This window comes from Equus quagga, chromosome 7, assembly GCF_021613505.1.
Source record: "Equus quagga isolate Etosha38 chromosome 7, UCLA_HA_Equagga_1.0, whole genome shotgun sequence".
NCBI lineage: Eukaryota > Metazoa > Chordata > Mammalia > Perissodactyla > Equidae > Equus > Equus quagga.
The window spans coordinates 98402781-98421512 of record NC_060273.1 but is presented as its reverse complement, the minus strand read 5'-3'; the positions used below and the strand labels follow the sequence as shown (position 1 = coordinate 98421512).

The window sequence follows — 18732 nt, the reverse complement described above, 5'->3', positions numbered from 1 at the left end:
GCACAAGTCTGTTGCAGCTGATCCACCCCACTGCTCACAGGTCCACACACCCCACCAACACACTCCTGTCTGATGTGCATGCCCTGTCCCACCAAGGCAGACCTTCCAGCCCTGCTGTAAATGTCCCACACCCTCCACCTACACAGGCCAACAAATTCCCTGCAGGCTTGCTGGTGGGTGGGGCCAGTCCGTAGGGCAGGCTGCCTACCCTGGCTGAGCTGGATTAAATTGGTGGGCAGGGAAAAACTCTGGGCTAACAGGCCAGAGGAAGAAATCCAATGGTGTCTGCCAGCATCTGTGTCAGCACTCATGTACTAGGTCAGAATAATGGCTGTTGCCAGTGTCTCCTTCTGGGGAGGTGAGCCCAGCCACCTTCTACCTCTCTGAGATGTACTCAGAGCTTATCAGGTGAGTCTCTCCTACCAAAGGACTATGTGCCTTTCTTTCTGGTGATTTTGTGTTGATTTCCAGAACGGGCGAATCTGTGTTGGGGCCCTTTGCTTAAGAGCAGACTTTTCTTTCTCTTTTGTTCAGTAGCTTTTCTGGGAGCATTCCCCATTGGTTTTAATAGCCAGCAAAGCCAGGTATTAAGGCACTCATCTTGGTCGTGCTGAATTCAAAGGCATAGCTCTCCCTCTCAGATCCTCTGCTTCTGCAGGAAAAGTTTAACATCTTAAGATTGTTCCTGGCTATGAAGCGCCATGGCTTGAATGTGGTTTTTCCCTCAGCAGATGATGTTTCTGCCTCTTCTACCTCTGTCAGTGTTGTTCCCTGTTGTCGGGGCTCTTTTTATCCAGTTTCCAGTTCTCTCTCAGAGATAATTGTTCCACAGGTAGTTGTAGATTTATTGTGTTCGTGGGAGGAGGTGAGTTCAGAGTCCTATGCCACCATCTTCCCAGCATTCCCTGAAGTTGAACATTTTAAATGCGTTTTGACTGTTTGAATTATTTGGTGAATTTCTCACATTTTTGTTTTTTCTTTTTGATTTGCCAGAGTTCTTTAAATACTGAAAAAATATTGTCTAGTTGCGATAGATGCTGCAAATATTTTTCCCAGTTTGTGCTTTGCCTTTCAAAGTTGTTTGTGATGTCTTTTGATGAACTAAAATATTTAATTTTAAATAGACTTTATTTTTTAGAGCAGTTTTAGCTTTACAGAAAAATTGGCAGAAAGTGTAGAGTTCCCATATACCTTCTCTCCCTACCCCCACTCCTCCCCTCCCTCCAGTTTCTGCTATTGTTAACATCTTGCATTAGTATGGTACATTTGTTACAATTAATCAACCAGTATTGATACATTATTACTAACTAAAGTCCAAAGTTTACATTAGGGTTCACTCTTTGTATGGTACAGTTTTATGAGTTTTGACAAATGTATAATACATGTATCCAACATTTCAGGATCACACAGAATAGTTTCACTCCCATAAAAGTCCCCTGTGCTCCACCTATTCATTCTCCTGCTTTCTCCCAAGTCCCTGAAAACCACTTATCTTTTTATTATCTCTGTAGTTTTGCCTTTTCCATAATGATATATAGTTGGAATCATACTGTGTGTAGCTTTTCTAGACTGGCTTCTTTCACTTAGTAATATACATTTAAGGTTTCTCCATGGCCTTTCATAGCTTGATAGCTCATTTCTTCTTATCACTGAGTAATACTCTATTGTATGGATATACCATGACTTGTTTATCCATTCACCTATTGAAGGACATCTTGATTGCTTCCCATTTGGGGCAATTATAAATAAAGATGCTATAAACATTTGTCTGCAGGCTTTTGTGTGGACATAAGTTTTCAATTCATTTGAGTAAATACCTAAGAGCTCAGCTGCTAGACTATATGGTCAACCTGTGTTTAACTTTATAAGAAACTGCCACAGTCTCTTCCAAAGTGGCTATACGATTTTGCATTCCCACCAGCAGTGAATGAGAGTTCCTGTTGTTCCACATCGTTTCCAGCATTTGGTGTTGTGTTTTGAATTTTGGATGTGGAGTGGTATCTTATTGTTTTAATTTGCAATTTCCTAATGACATATGATATTGAGCATCTTTTCATATCATATGCTTATTTGCCATTTGTATGCCTTCTTTAGTGAATTATCTATTTAGATCTTTTGCCAATTTTGTAGAGTTGTTTATTTTCTTATTGTTGAGTTTTAAGAGTTCTTCGTATATTTTGTATATACGTCTTTTATCAAAAGTATTTGATTTTTATATAGTCAAAATAATTTATTTTCTGGTTTCTGTCTTTGATACCAGTCTTTAAAGCCTTCTCTCCCTTCAGGCTATTAACAGTCACTTGCATTTTCTTTCAGTAATTTTATGATTTCATTTTGAGAAATTTACATCTGGAAATCTCAAATTTTTCAGAAGAGATGATTTCATTTTTCCCTCCATTTAAATCCACTTAGATATAATTGCGTTGCCTACTTTTGACAAACGTGCAATGGAAAATTGGGGACTACTGATGTTCGATGAGTCATTATTGTTGCTGCAACCAGAGGATCAGCTAACAGAAAAGAAGACTGTCATCTCCTCCATTGTCTCCCATGAGATCGGACATCAGGCATGTGGTAAAATGTTTTCTCTTATTTACATGGAGATATTCTCCAGCTGCTCTACCAAAAATAGCAAAAACAAAAAATGCTGTGGTATACCAAATTTTTAAAAATTATTCAAAAAGTGGGACAGTGAGTAAAAACAAGGAAGGATGTGTGTAATCAAATCCTCAGTGGATTTGAGCTATTGGGTTTGGATCATAGTGATGAGAACTTGCAGTCCATTCGAGGGTCAGGTATTTACATCCAAAGATTAACTTTTCTCCACAAAGTCCTCTTAAGAAAACGTAAGCCAAGCAGAGCTTTGATGATTTGTTTTCATTCCATCTTAAGATAAGGGATATTGTGGGGTTGACACATGGCCGAGTGGTTAAGTTCACATGCTCCTGCTTCGGCAGCCCAGGGTTTCACCAGTTCCCATCCTGGGTGCGAACCTAGCACCTTGCATCAGGCCATGCTGGGGCAGCATCCCACATAGCAGAACTAGAAGGACCTACCACTAGAAGATACAGCTATGTACTGGGGGACTTTGGGTAGAAGAAGAAGAAGAAGAAAAAGATTGGCAACAGTTGTTAGCCCAGGACCAATCTTCAAAAGAAAAAAAAGATAAGGGATATTGTAAAATGTCACTGAAAGATATCCACACTTCGTCAAGATTGTGATAAACTTGGATTTTTTTTGTTCTTTTTGGAGAGAGGTTAAAAGGATGTAGGCAATATTAGTGTCAGTGAGATGAGCAGTAATTAATCCTTGAGCTGCATCCCAAAGGGCGCTGTAAAGAAGAATTCAGTTCATTAGATCTGTATGCTTTCATGTTGTGACTTCAGAAGTTAAGTTTTTTGATTTGATGGAGATTCTCACATCTGTATTTTGACCTCCACTCCATTAATACAAGTTTGTCAAGAAAGAAATCTCCAAACTGTGAAGTGATCTTCTTCTTGTGTGGGTCCGTAAGAAGTTTTGGGAAAGAATGATTTACTGGGATTGAATAACACCCTATTACACAGTCAACACACACTTTCACAAGTTTTGAGCAGTCACCCAAAGTGTCATTTTTTGTTAGAGCCTAAGTAACATGTCATTTGGAATATAAGCGCTGTTAGTACAGCACAGTTGTTATAAGAATTTGGTTAAATACCAGGATGTGGATTTGTTGGTTTTGGAAATTATTGTGTTTTTCTTTCCTGATTCAATTCATCATCCGTTTGACACTTTCTCTCTGTTAAGCTCAAATAGAAAATAATTATAGCTGGACCACTTAGCAGAACATATGATTATTTGAGTGATTTGTGCATAATGCACATCAAATCATGTTCTTAAAACATCATAACTTCGTACAGCGAAATCCTGACGTAGTCTGTTTAGTGTATAAGATGCTATAATTAGTAGGTGTTAAACGAACATTCAAGACTTCTGCTTTTTTAATTTAACATAACTTTTGGGCAAAGTGGACAGTTTAAGAAATGCTGCTTTAGCTTACCTTATTTTTGAACATCACAGTTTTAAAACAAAAATTACTCTCAATCATTGGCTGGGAAGTAATTACTTCAGAGAAATGCATCACTGATATCTCTTCATGTTAAAACAGCAACGTGCTTTTTGGCGTCTTCTTTTCAAGTTTTATTATTGATGGCAAATAAAGTTTAATGATGTCTTTCACCTCACATTTATTTAACATGCAATTACAGTAAATATTACTTAAATTTAAGGGAGTCTTTTTCTTCCCATCTCCAAAAGTGGTTTGGAAACATGGTTACCATGGCTTGGTGGAACAACCTCTGGCTCAATGAGGGTTTTGCATCTTATTTTGAGTTTGAAATAATTAACCACTTCAATCCTAAATTCCCAAGAGTAAGTATGTCTGTTAAATTTATTTATAATTTTTTCTCCTAATTATAAAAGTAATGCATATTCATTGTTGAAAATATATAATACAGAAAAAAATGCGTGGAATATTAAATTATCTCTAATCCCAGAGATGATCAGTGTTATCTTTTGAAGTGCTTTCTTTTGCCATGCTTTTACTTATTGTAAATATTCATAAAAGTGGGACTTATGCAGAAATATGTAACATCTTTTCTACTTCATATTATATCAAAAGCATTTCCATAAATCATTAAATGATTTTTGAAAACAAGATTTTTAAGATTTTTTAAGAACCTAATGTTTTATTATATCACCTTATAAGGTATGTGTGTATTATCTTTCCCTATTGTTAGATTTTAGATTATTTTAACTTATTCCTATCTAAACTAAATTTTAAAGCAGTTAAAATCAGTAGTCTATGACTTTAATGATAAGTAGTATGCTATATTATATAAGTATTATATATTATATTTTATAAAATAGAGCTGATATTATATGCATATTATAGCTGACATTATGTTCTCCCCTCTGAAGTTCCTATCTCCCATCATCTCTCTTGCTCCGGACTGCTCTGCCTGGTGCTGTTTTCTGGCCCCTGCCTTGTCTCCCCTCCCAAGTGTTTCTAGGGCTCGATTCTTGGCCGCCTCCTCTTCTCCCTACACTCACCCGTTCAAAGAGAGTATTGATATTTGAAATGCTGATTTCCACTAGCCAGATATTCCTTACAGGCCAAATTTATTCACTTTGAAGGAGATTCTAAGATTATGTTCTTTCTATTATATCGGTAGTAAAATTTCCCTTCTTTTATGAAAGGATGGTGATAGGAGAGAGATGATATTTGTCTTGGCCCCACAGAAACTTTAAAAAAAAATGTTTTTCCATCTGTTTATGAAATCAGTTTCTGGGAAGCACTCATGTAGCAGCCTTTTAATGCCCCAGTTTCATGCCGCCCACCCTACCCTTTGCAGACATCCTATCAAACGCCCATCACTCCGCCATCCAGCTGCTCTGCAGTGCCTCTGCTCTTCCTCCCCTGGATTGAACATTGTTATATAGATCATGGGAATGAAGTATTGACAGGTTAAGTGACTTTCCCAAGGTCATTTGCTTGATGGAGTCCGAACTGTGATTATAACCACGTTGTCTGGGTCTAGTCTGATGATGAGGATCACGATGACAATAGCAACAGTAGTACTGTATTGGTAACAACAATTTACCATTCACTGAATATTTAGGTCTTAAGTGCCAGGTGGTATGAGTTCTATACATACATCATCTTACTCAATCCTCGAAACAATCATATGAGCATAGTTGTTATTTTTTCCATTTTATAGTTGAGAAACTGAGGCATAGAAGCATTAAGTTTTTTAAGGTCTCACAGTTATTAAACATCAGAGATGAGATTCAATTCCAGGTTTTTCTGTCTGCAAAGCCCATGCCTTTAACCACTGTGCTCTACAGAGAAAACACCTGGCAATGTAATTGTTCTCAAGGAGCTAATGGGGAGTGTGTGTGTGTTCATTATATGACTCTTTTCATATATATAAATTTATATACATACAGTAAATCTTAGTTGTCTTCAAAAGTCCTTTCCATATACTCTGTACTTACAGAATTGTTTATACCTCTTTTTTATGAAATAGAATCTACACATGGTTGGTGTCTTCTATAACTGATTTTGAATGCATTTGGTTGTATCCCAAATTAACTTTGTGCTTAGAGTCAATTAGGAAAAATTTCCATTCGCATAAAACAATTAGAGTCCCCTCTATGTTCTTAATTGAATAGAATATATTGTTAACGTTAATCAATTACCTCTCAGTGCAACTAAAATGGCTAAGATATTATCACATCTGGGAAAACTTGGTGAAAACATATTATTGGTATTTTTGAAACTAAAATGGTAAGATTAGCCCTTTTTTGTACCATTTAGTTATTTCTTTTTATCATTGGTGTCTTACTCACTCTTTTCTGTGTCTACATTTCTCAATCACTTGTAGAGCTAAGTGAATATAACCCTTGCCAGAAGAGTATCGGATCCTGGCACCTTAGAAAAAGTGCCCCAAGCTTTCTGTTTTAAAAGCTTGAGACCTGTTTCATTGATCTTTGAGAGATCAAGAACTTTGGCTTCCTTTGAACTAGGGAATCAAAGAACCATACGCAGAAACAGAATTCTATTTTTTCTATTTCTTGGTCTAATTTTCAGCTGAAAGTCATTAAAACATGAAATGAATGGGTCATGGTCAAGAATTCAGAATATTAAGAACCAATTGGTTTTTTGGTCTCTGAAGCTCCAGCTCTGACATTGCCACTCACTGACTCTTCTCTATCTCTCTTCTTCTGCCTGGTCCAGGGAAGCAGCAGAGTTGGGGGAAGGGAAGGGCACATATGGACCTTGCAGCCAGTCAGATCTTGTTCTGTTTTTATGATCATTTTAAGTGGAGGCAAGCAGTTGCACACCTCTGAGCTTTAGTTCCTCATCTGTAAAATAAGTTTCGTGCAGTCATTCAACAGATTATGGAGTATCCACTAGATATCATTGTGACAACTACCATTTACTAAGCACTCGCTGTGTGCTTATAGAGTATTATAGACATTATCTGATTCAACCCTCAGAAGAAGGAGGAGGAGCAAGAGGAGGAGTAAGGAGTGAGAGCGCTGGGAGGGAAAGTGGGGTGGGAGAGAAAGAGGTAATCACAGTCGTGGTTAGCCCTTATGGAGCATGTCCTATTTGCCAGGCACTGTGCTAAGAATTTTATGTAAATTAATTTAGTCCTGATAATAATCCAGTGAAGACAGTGTTCCTTCCCCCATTTTCAGATGGTGAAACTGAGTTGCCTTTTATGAGTCACACAACCCCTAAGAGGCTTCAGGTAGGATTCAGACTCAGGCAACTTGAGTCCAAAGCCTGTGCTTTTAACCACAGTGACATTCCACACAAATTTATTATAATAAATACAGTTGTATTTCTTAGGATAATAATCGATATAACAGAAATCAGTCTTGTTCTCTGGGAGATCTCACAGCTTGCAGGAAGAAAGGGATGGTGAGTGCACAGTCTCACTTTATCCAATCACTAAATGCAGTGACTAGATAAGTTATTTTAGAAAAGCTAACATCACTTTAAGTTGTGTTTCTCTCTGGCAGAACAGCAACAGCCTGGGACAAGCATCACCTTATGTGAAGCCCAGAGTAGAAAGACCTCATGGATGTTGAGGAAGAAGTGTTTGCCTCGTTCATCACAATTACCTTGTGTGATTCGATGATACCGAGAAGGTTATGTAAAATCTTATTCCAGGCAGGTAGAAGAGAGACAGACAATCCATTCTAGGGGCAAAACCCCCACAAAATATGGAAAAGGCTATGTGTACAAAAATGTTCATTAAAACATTGTTTATAATAGCAAATAACTAGAAGCAACTTAAATGCCTAACTAATAGGGAAATGATAAAGTCAATTATGGTCCACCGACCTGATGGGGTATTATGCAGCTATGCATTTATTTATGTTAATGTTTTACTTTTGCAAAAGTTACATCTGCTGTACTTTGAAAAGAAGAAGATCATCTTTGATTTGGCCATCTTGTGTAATCACTATTAAGTTTTTGTTTATTTCCTTCCAATTTATATGTGTTTCATTTATAATGCAACAGCCATTATTAAGAATAGTTAAGAAGATGAGATAGCAAAATTTTTAAGTGAATGCTATAATTAGTAAATGAGCAGGTGTAGAGGAGGAAGAACTCTTCCTCTACCCTCTAGATTCTTCTGGCTGACCTAAGAATTAAATTGACATGAGACGGAATAACAGGAGAAAATCAAACAAATTTAATAACATGTATACATGGAAGAAACTCAGGAAAACTGAGTAGTTCACCAAAATGGCTGAAATCACCACCTTAAATACCATCTGTAGCTAAAGACAAGGGAGGGTGTTGGGGGGTAGTGGTTTGAGACTTCAAAGAAGAGGAAGGCCATTCACGTGGAGATGGAAAAGCAAGTGTTTGGTAAACAAATGTTTGCTGGGCCATGGCCTTGCTAAGTGCCTTTCTGGCTAGCACATCTAGAGTCATCTGTGATGATAGCTCCTTCCTGAGACAGGCCTTCTATTTTAAATTCTTTGAAACGGTTAGGTGGAAGGTCAAAGATTTTTTGTTCTTTTTTTTTTTTGAGTCTTTTGTTCTTAAAAATAATCAAGCCAAAGAGACACATTTTGGGGTGGCAAATTCTATCCCCTCCACAGGATAAAAAGTTTTTACAACTGTGAGAAATAAATAAATACATAGGAAAAAATATTGGAAAGAACTGTACTAACATTCTAATGGTCATTATTGTAGGGGGTATTTTCTCTATTTTCTTCATGGTGCTTATATGACACATGGGTCAAAAGTGAGACACTACCAAGAACTCTTGAGTATTAAACTAGTAAAGGCCATACTTAAGAAGATCAGACTTATGCAGATGTCTCCTCTAAATCCTTGCTACTCAAATTGTGATTCTTGAACTAGCAACATCAGCATCATGTGGCAGTTTATTAGGAATATAAGCCCCAACCCAGACCAAATGAATTAGAATATGACTTTGACAAAATCACCAGGCAATCCTTATTCACATTAAAGTTTAACATGCATTGCTCTAGATGACAGACTTTCTCATTTTTGGAAGAGCAGAGTTTGATAGTAGCCTAATCAATGGCAATAATAAATCTAAACATAATGTGCTCATAGGAGAAGGTTGATTGGAACATTGGCAAATGGAAGCTGGGGAGAATTTGAAAGTTTACCTGACACTGTTGAGGGTTGAGAGAGTCACTTGGGGACCCCAGAGAGAATCACTAGGGAGTTGAGGCTTCATGTGGATTATCAGGGGCTCGCCCAACTCTGCAGGGTATGAATGAGCTGTCCCTGAAGCTTCTCCACTGCCCTTTCTTTGACTCCCATCCCACACACCTCTTGGCTATCCTTTGGTTTTCCTTCCAGCATTTCTTCAGAAAGAAACGGCCCTTGTTGTGTGTCTGAGAGAGACAGTCTTTTGGAGAGTCCTGTACTTCTCATCAAAATATAATCAATTGCCTTCTCTTAATGCATGAACTATAAACTGTAGTATCCAGTCTGTGGATTTATTTCCAGTTACAAATTATTTTATCAGCATCCTTGTGAATTTGTAAATCTGGCATGCTTTTGCTTCATACATGCCCATATAAGAGACATTGATCAATTTTAAAGGGTTACTAATGAAATTCTAGAGGATTAAAACTGTCTTGAGATGCTATTTCTTGGAGGGCCCTGTCTGGGTGGTCAGGGACCTCCTTAGGGGAAATGTAAATAGCTCTCTTGGAAACCACATTAACTTTTGTAATTGATTTTTTAAAAATTGAGTTAAAAAGGATACCAAATGGGAAGGAAAGTATCCTAGACTTTTGTTATTCAAGGAATCTTGACTTATTTGGCATATTGCAGCTCACAGAGCCCTTCTCAATTACTGTTTTTCCCCTCTTCAGTGTCAGTTATTGAAAGTTATTTTAGGAACATTGAATTTTGTGTTTCTGTGACACCTCAGCAGTTAATGGTGGCTCAATCTTTTCCTTTTAGAATGAGGTCTTTTTTACTAACATTTTATATGGTGTCCTCAAAGAAGATCACGCCCTGGTATTTAGAGCTGTATCCATGAAGGCGGAAAATTTCACAGAAACGGGTGAAATAAATGAGATTTTTGACTTATTTACTTACAACAAGGTAAAATCACTTAAATCTTTCCTTTTATTCTGCACTCTTGAAGAAAGTTGCATAAAATGGATCGTAAGGGTCATAGACTCATATGCTACTGTACAACTTTTGATACAGATAACTTTAATTTTTTTCAGTAGATGGATTTCAGAAAATGTGATTAAATTGATTTTTATCTAATAAATATTAGTCAAGCCCATATTAGGTGCTCAGTACCATCCACCATTATAAATAGCCTTAGACAGCTTGCTACTTTGAAGGCAAACACGTCTGTTTGGTGGAAATTTTTCTTGCCGTGTAATTCAATTTAAAAAAATTTGTGTACTCTGAACTCTCTATATGTAGGACATTGGCTCACCTTTTATCTACTGATTAGTGACAGTCTACTATTTTATTAGCATACTTTGGGATAACACCAACATTCGACTAAAGTGCATAATACAATCAGGAGCACAGCCCAAAATATTGCATAGCAAAATGGACTATGTCAGTATTTACATATCGAATTTTGTTCAAATAATGGACAGCTTTTTATGTCTTAGGGAGCGTCTATGGCCCGCATGCTTTCTAGTTTCCTGAGTGAGAGTCTGTTTATCAGCGCACTTAAGGTGAGTTTACAAAATCGTTACTGGAGGACAGTAAACATAAATTGCTTTGGCATGTTATTTATTTTAACCTTAACTTTTCTATTTTTCAGTCCTATTTGAAGATATTTTCTTTCTCAAATGCTGAGCAAGATGATCTATGGAGGCATTTTCAAATGGTAATTGTCCTACTTCCTGACGCATTTTCCTGGGTTGTTTTGTGTTATATAGTACAACAAAATCAGGAGGCCAGGCATGTATGGCGATGCCACAGGAAAGCAATTTTGCCTTGTTTGTGAAACTCCCTTAGGTCAGAGGTTGTTTCTTTAGTCTTCACCACAGTATTCCCAGTGCCCAGAACAGAGCCTGCACGTGTTAGATCCATAAATATGTGTTCAGTGAATGAATGAATGAGCTAAGGAACCATTCATATGGAGAGTTGAACAGAGTTCTGAATTTGGCCTAGACTATCACCCACTGGAAGTTGCTATATAAATGAGGAATAGAATAGCTATGTGGGTTTTTTTAGGAGATTGCTACCTTGAAAGATTTTGATGATAAATAACTGCTTTTGTGATGATTTTTTTAAACAGGCCATAGATGACCAGGGTAAAATTCTTTTGCCAGCAACAGTGAAAAGCATAATGGACAGTTGGACGCACCAGAGTGGTTTTCCAGTTATCACCTTAAATGTATCTACTGGCGTCATGAAACAGGAGCCATTTTATCTTGGAAAGGTTAAAAATCAGACTCTTCTAACCCACAAGTAGGTAGATTTGCTCCTCTGTGTTCACCTTCCTTGAGACTGAGCTCTGATCAGATGGAAACCAGCCTGTGGACGAGGAGCATAACCCCTGCTGGCTACACACCTTTCTGCAGAGTGACTCCGGGATGATGACTTAGTGCTGCAGGCTGGCTGTTACTGGGGTGCCGGGATGAGGTAGAGCCCCTGATGTCCTGAGCAAGGCCAGAGACCTGCATTTGTGAAGTCAAGGCAATGCCCCTCCCCTGGGATTTAGGGTAGCACTAGCAACCAAAGCTTTGGGTGTTATGTATTCCTTTTTGTCCTTCAGACAGAGGTAATGAATTACTCAGGATTCTGGGTGAGAAGCAATCGGATAGAGCCATGGATGGCCTCATGTCAGTTTAGAGAAAAGGTGATCCTGTTGCAAGGTTGTCTTCTCTTCCTTAGAAACAGAACTGAATGGTAACTGCATCCTTGGGGAATAGTTCTGTGCGTGTCTGCACATGAACATATGTGTGTATTTGTAGCCATACTTATATTAGAATTAGAGCCTTGAGATTCTGTTAGACCTGGGTTTAAATACTAACTTCACCAAAATTCAAACCTTAGGAAAGCCTTATTTAAACCTCTGAGTTTCAGTTGCCTTATCTATGAAGTAAATGTAATAACATGTGTCCCAGGGGATTGTTGTAAAAATGAAAGGAAATAATGAGTATAAAGTGGTTTAGCATGCATCTCTTTCTCCCCTCCTCTTCTCTTTCTTAACTTGTTAAATAATTTTCAGCTGTTTTTAATCCTCACATCTCATTGTAGTATCAGGACAAATGAGGAATTAATTTTCAAATACCACCACCAAAATCTTCTGGTCCTCCTACTCTTTCTTTAAAACCCCCGGGGAGAGGAACAGGAGACCTGGATGTTTCTTGTCACTATGACATTCTGTGACTTTTGAGAAGTGTGCCTTAGCTATCAGATAAACACAGAGCAAAAACTAGACCCGTGAGCAAGATTGGAGCAGACATTTGAGCAAGACTGGAGCTATTGCTGAGACTCCAAATAGCGTGTCTCTTCAGATGACGAAGCCCTCCCTGTGGTCAGCTACTTCATCGGGGTCACATCCACCAACGTGGGAAGAATGCGAATAATCTGGATGATTTGCGCTGAACACTTTTCAGATGGGGAGAAAACGTGAGGTGGAAAAGCATTATGAAATGTTTGAGGCTTTTTCTTCTTAAATTCCTCTTCCCCTCTCTTGGCACAGATGGGTTTGGATCTGTCTGCCGCATTGGAATGACCCTGGACTAAGCTTAGCTGGCTAAAATTTAATATGAATATGAATATGAATATGAATTAATATGAATAGGTCTTTAAAGCTTCAGATACAAGATAGTCTTAAGAGCTGCTTTAAGTTATAAGAGGAAGTAAATCTGTAAGACATAAGAAGAGAGAGTAAACAAGTAGCCAAAGCAAAGCTGGCTTGTGAAAATGACAGTGAATAATCCTAAGAGCAAGTCCTGCACTTCCAGAGGGAGAGACCAAAGGATTTGAGTCCGGTTGTTTTATCACCTCATTGAATATTGGCTCAGAGTTTATATTCTTATGTGTGAAAATTAACTGAATTTTTAATTTTTTTTCGATAAGTGACACATGGATTGTACCTATTCTTTGGATAAAAAATGGAACTACACAGTCTTTAGTCTGGCTAGATAATAGCAGCAGTAAGTAACAAATTTCAAAAATATCTTCGCATATCTATATGAATATAGTTATATATATATATATATATATATATATATAGGAAGAGAGTAAAATCTTGAAATGTCTACCTTTTGAAAAGCTATCTTGTTTAAAACTAAAATATTATATCATTCTTGTTCAACATTGAGCTTTAAAGTTATAAATCAAAAGCCATTATGTGTGAAAAAAATAATTATATGGTAAGATTGGTATATATTTTAGAATTCATTTACTTTTTGTTTTCTTGGGTTTATTATTTAGAATTAAGAGGATATAGTATAAACATGTATTGAATATTTTAAAAATACACCATTTCAAACTTTTCACATGTTCCTTTGTAGAAGTATTTCCTGAAATGCAAGTTTCGGATTCTGAGCATGACTGGGTGATTTTGAATTTGAATATGACTGGATATTATAGAGTTAACTATGATAAATTAGGCTGGAAGAAATTAAATCAACAGCTTGAAAAAGATCCTAAGGTAGGGTTAATTTTTTATACCTTTTATTAAATACCATTGATAATGTGCTGTCCAGCCTTTCAGAGGTTGAACTTTCATAAACCTGGTGGTTTATAGTGGATGAGGAGAGACGCCACCCCCATTGCTGCCTCTCACCCCAAGATGTACTGGATTTTTAAATTTTTCTTAGAAAGGGAAGATTTTCGTTGAATGTATTATGTTTTTGAACATTAATCTTGCCTTCCCACAACGATTTTACCTTTCTAAGTAAAAATCAGAATACAAATTAACCATTAGTTTTGTGATCTTCGGCAAGTTACTTAAATATTTTACTTCTATTTCTTCATTTTAAAAATGGGAATAATATCATATTTTTCTTATGTATGTAATAAGACAATGTAGGTAAGCATATACTTAAAATTTCTAAGCTCATAATGGATGTGCAGTGTATGCTAGAATAGAGTTTTTAGAAATTCTCACTCTCCCTCATAGCAGAGAATTTAATTAATAAAATATCAATAATAATCCAATATCACTTTAAATTGTAAAACAACTATAAATCATTATGCAATATATAAATATTAAAATGTTGGCTAGCTCTAGTCAGTCAGATTTTAATTGGTTGAATTAAACCAAATCTCCGTTGGTGGAAATGGATGCTACCTTAGAAGTCTATCAAGTTGGCTCTGCTGTGAAGCCTGGCACAGTTCAATGAGACTCCATGCATAAAAGCAGAGTGTTGAACTAAAAGATATCCTAGGTGTCTCTCTCTTCGAAAGTTCTCGGAGACACGCATCAGCCTTTCTAGCAGAAGAGGCAGTACGGCATATTGGTCCAGAGCTTGGGTTCTGGGTCAAGTAGACTTGTGTTCAGATTTTTGTTCGTTTACCAGATATGTGACCTTGGGCCTCTTATTGACCAGTCATGCCTCAGTTTCCTTATCCATGTAATAATGGGTATAATAGACCTTATAATCTTATAGGTTACAAACAACCCTAAGAGCTGTTGTGAGGATTAAATAAGGTTATGTGGGTATCATGTTTAACAGAGGCCTGACAAAATTCAGGTGTTCAGAACATGTTTTGTAATTTTAAAAAATTATTATTGGGCTTTTGAATAAAGCTACAAAACCCACTTATAATAATATTTTCTTCTTAAATCTTTTCAGAGTAGCTGAATACTTATTAATTGCTAAGGGTACTCTTGGCCTTGGAAGCACTAGGTCATGCCGCTACAATAGTTGTAGATTTACTTATTGAAAAACTGAGGTCAGTTATTCCTACAACATAATTGGTGAGCAAATAAAACACTTCTATTATTAATATTAATCTAGAAAATGTAAGTGCTGTTACGGCCAGAAAAGAAATGAGACTACTACCAAGGAAAGACTGGAGCTTGGCCTGGTCAGATGCTTGAAGGGATGTTGTGAAGATAAATCTTCTGGGACCACAGAAGTGGACGTGCTGGGAGGTGTTGGAGGAATGCTGTAGGGGAGTTTGGGCACCCTCAGGGCACAAGACGAGACAAAGTCCTGGGGCCTGGCAACGCCAAGGAGCTCAAACAGAAGCCTAAGGAGTTAGGTTGGCAATTGACCCCTGCCTTTCCGTGTTTCAAAGGGCTCTGTCAGTGGTTTTGTGTCAAATTAGTAAAATCTCGAGAAGACAGATGCCATTTAAAAGAGTATCTGATTACTGCCAAAAATAGTGGTAAATAATATTTATTTAAGGCTTCACATGCTTCAAATTCCCCTGACAATAATTTTGACATTGTAATACAGTTTAATATATATATCTGTTTTGGAGAAGCCTTTTAAACTTGGCTTCTTGCTTTATTTTTTAACACACTGTTTTTCAGGGAGTATTTTGGCAAAACTCTTCACCATATTTAAACCTTATGATTGGTGTCCTGAGGGATCATTTATCAAAAAACAGATATATAATAAATAAGTTATGGGAACTATCTTTAGAAATTGTTATTTCTCTGCACATGAGATAATTCACATGAAAGTACTTTGTGAGCAGCAATGATCTTTAAATGTTGTTATTATTTTGAAAATTATTTTTTTACTAAAAATGTCTTCATCTTTTCCTGAACACACTTGGATCTAATTTGCAGGCTATCCCTGTTATTCACAGACTGCAGTTGATCGACGATGCCTTCTCCTTGTCTAAGTGAGTACATGTTCTTCATTCATGGTTTAGAGTGGACCTGAAGAAATTTGTAAACATCATAACCTCATCACTGTAAGGATGGTTCTTTAGTATATACAGACCCTAACTTTTTAGATTAGGATCAAATTCTGTAGTTATAGTGGAATTTTATAATATATGAGTTGCTGAAATATGCAACAACATAGATGAATCTTGAGGACATTATACTAAGTGAAATAAGGCAGTCATAAAAAGACAAGTACTGTGTCATTCCACTTATATGAGGTACTGAAAGTAGTCAAAATCATAAAGACAGAAAGTAGAATGGTGGTTGCCAAGGAGCTGGAGGGGAAGGGGCAATGAAGAGAGATTGTTTAATAGGTATAGAGTTTCAGTTTTAAAAGATGGAAAGAGTTATGGAAATGGACAGTGATGATGGTCACACAACATTATGAATATATTTAATACCACTGAGCAGTACATCTAAAAATGGTTACTATGGGGGGCCACCCTGTAGACAAGTGTTAAGTTTGTGTGTTCTGCTTTGGCGGCCTGAGATTCGCCAGTTCAGATCCTGGGCACGGGCCTAGCACTGCTCATCAGGCCATGCTGAGGCGGTGTCCTACATAGAAGCACTAGAAGGACCTACAACTAGGATATACAACTATGTACTGGGGGGCTTTGGGAAGGAAAAAAAAAGAGCAAGATTGGCAACAGATGTTAGCTCAGGGCCAGTCCTCCTCACCAAAAAAAAAGAGGTTAAAATGGTAAATTTTGTGTTTTGTGTATTTTGCCACAATAAAAAAAAATTGAAAAAAGCCAATTCAAAAAAGTCATATCAGGAACAGCAATAACATCTACTGCTATTAGAAATGAAAGCCAAAAAAACAGTGTTTTTTACAACAACTTGAGAAGGAATATATTCTTTCTCAAGTCAAAACTTGGCTGTCAGTTATATCAAAGTCCAATATATTTTCAGTCAAATTTACTTTGGTATAATAAGATTTAAACTGATTATGGAGAATTTTTTAAAGGATCGTAAAAGAACAATAAAGATGATTCATTGTCTTAAAACAAAGCCCTTGAAGGAAAACTTTTAAAAGGATGCAGTAGAGGAGATGTGAATAGAAAAAGATAATGGGGTTTCAATATTTATAGAATTATTTTTAATAGTATAGGAATCATTATTTTTAAAATCTTAATCAAGAATAAAACTTAAGTAAAATACAAGTGATTAGGCTTTTTAAAATCTGTTAAATATTAAAATGGATAAATTTAGGAAGATTGTAGAGGATGTATTCATATTTTTCTATACTATTGGAAGTCAAGGAAATAAAGTAGCTGACGTATCAAAAAAGAAAGAGTTGTTGGAAATAAATAGACTATCAATTAAGTTTTTTTTTTTTTTTGAGGAAGATCATCCCTGAGCTAACATCTGCTGCCAATCCTCCTCTTTTTGCTGAGGAAGACTGGCCCTGAGCTAACATCCATGCCCATCTTCCTCTACTTTATATGTGGGACGCCTGCCACAGCATGGCTTGCCAAGTGGTGCCATGTCCACACCCGGGATCCAAATCAGCAAACCCTGGGTGCCAAAGTGGAACATGCACACTTAACCACTGTGCCACTGGGCTGGCCCCTCAATTAAGATTTTGAAGTGATTTTTGTTACTCAAGGGTGATGGCTGTAGGTATAATTCTAATGAGGCTGTATTTTAGTATATTACAGAATTATTGATTTTATCTATATTGGATTTACTCAATATAAGCTATGCTTCTAAATATTTAACCAGGTAAATTAATATATGTTCAGAATTTAAATTTTCAGACAATAAAATTAAGGGGTATACATAATAAATTATCCAGTGTGCTCTCTCTTTCTTTGGCCTGTCATATTTCTTGAATGAATGTCTGCTTATTTTATCCTTCTTTCTCCACTACCTTTTCCCTCTGTGACCTGCGGCACATTTCTTTGCCTCCTACTTTGCTGAAACTCCTCTCTAAGGTTAACATGACTTTGATATTGTTGACCACATCCTCCTGGAAACTTCTTTTTTTGGCTTCCTGAAACTCCAACGTGCAAACCTGGTTCTCGTAATATATCTGACTTCTTCCTGCTTCTGTGAGCATCCTTAAGACCAATCATGGTTATGTTATTTTCTGCTGTCTTTCCTTTGGATAACTCATGTATTCTTATGGTTTCAGTGATCATTTTATTACATACATGTACAGTGCCCAGCAGATATAAGTTCCTCAACAAATGTTTGTGGAAGGATATGTTGATGACTTCTAAGTCAACATCTCTCCTTGTTTCCTGTCTTCTGTTTATCCTGTGGTCATTTAAATTCAGTACCTTAAACACTGAACGTTATTTCTGTCTCTAAATCACTCCTGCTATCAATTTCTCCCTCTCTGTCAAAAGTGCTACTATTCTTCCCATCACCCAAACTTGAAACATCAGAGATATCCTTGACTTCCTCCTCTCTCCATCTCCCAAATAGTCACCATGTCTTATCTATTCATTCTTGGGAATGTCTTTTGGATTCTCACCTTACTTACTACCTTCACTGCTTTCATACAAAACCAAGCTTTCATCATCCTTTGCCTGGCCTATGGCATTAGCTTCCAGCCTCATTCCTTTGAATTCCATTCTGTCTTCTTTAGCACAAGGCAATGGAATTATAAGGCATCAATTTCATGATGTTACTTCAGTTGTTTAAAAACCTTCCCACCAAATGTAAACTCTTCATCCCGATATTCAAGGCTCTCCACAGATTTGATCCCCCTCATCTATTGGGCCCCACCTCTTGCTATGCACAAAAGAAACCCCCTGCCTCGGTGAGCTTGATCTGCCTATCACACTAATTCCCACTTTATCTTCTTTGTTCCAAGCTGCCTTCCCCTTTC

The 18732-nt window shown here is 37.0% G+C and overlaps 1 protein-coding gene across 1 annotated transcript in view; it reads left to right on the top strand.

Annotated features, from left to right (window-relative positions):
* The window catches only part of LVRN (laeverin), a 78338-nt gene that overhangs the window by 41210 nt on the left and 18396 nt on the right, over positions 1 to 18732 (top strand). Inside the window, exons 5-13 of the mRNA XM_046665436.1 lie at positions 2413 to 2567; positions 4297 to 4410; positions 10016 to 10159; positions 10693 to 10758; positions 10848 to 10913; positions 11328 to 11500; positions 13121 to 13197; positions 13558 to 13697; positions 15792 to 15847. Of these exons, the coding sequence (XP_046521392.1) occupies positions 2413 to 2567; positions 4297 to 4410; positions 10016 to 10159; positions 10693 to 10758; positions 10848 to 10913; positions 11328 to 11500; positions 13121 to 13197; positions 13558 to 13697; positions 15792 to 15847 (991 nt within the window). The remainder of the gene's footprint in view (positions 1 to 2412; positions 2568 to 4296; positions 4411 to 10015; positions 10160 to 10692; positions 10759 to 10847; positions 10914 to 11327; positions 11501 to 13120; positions 13198 to 13557; positions 13698 to 15791; positions 15848 to 18732) is intronic.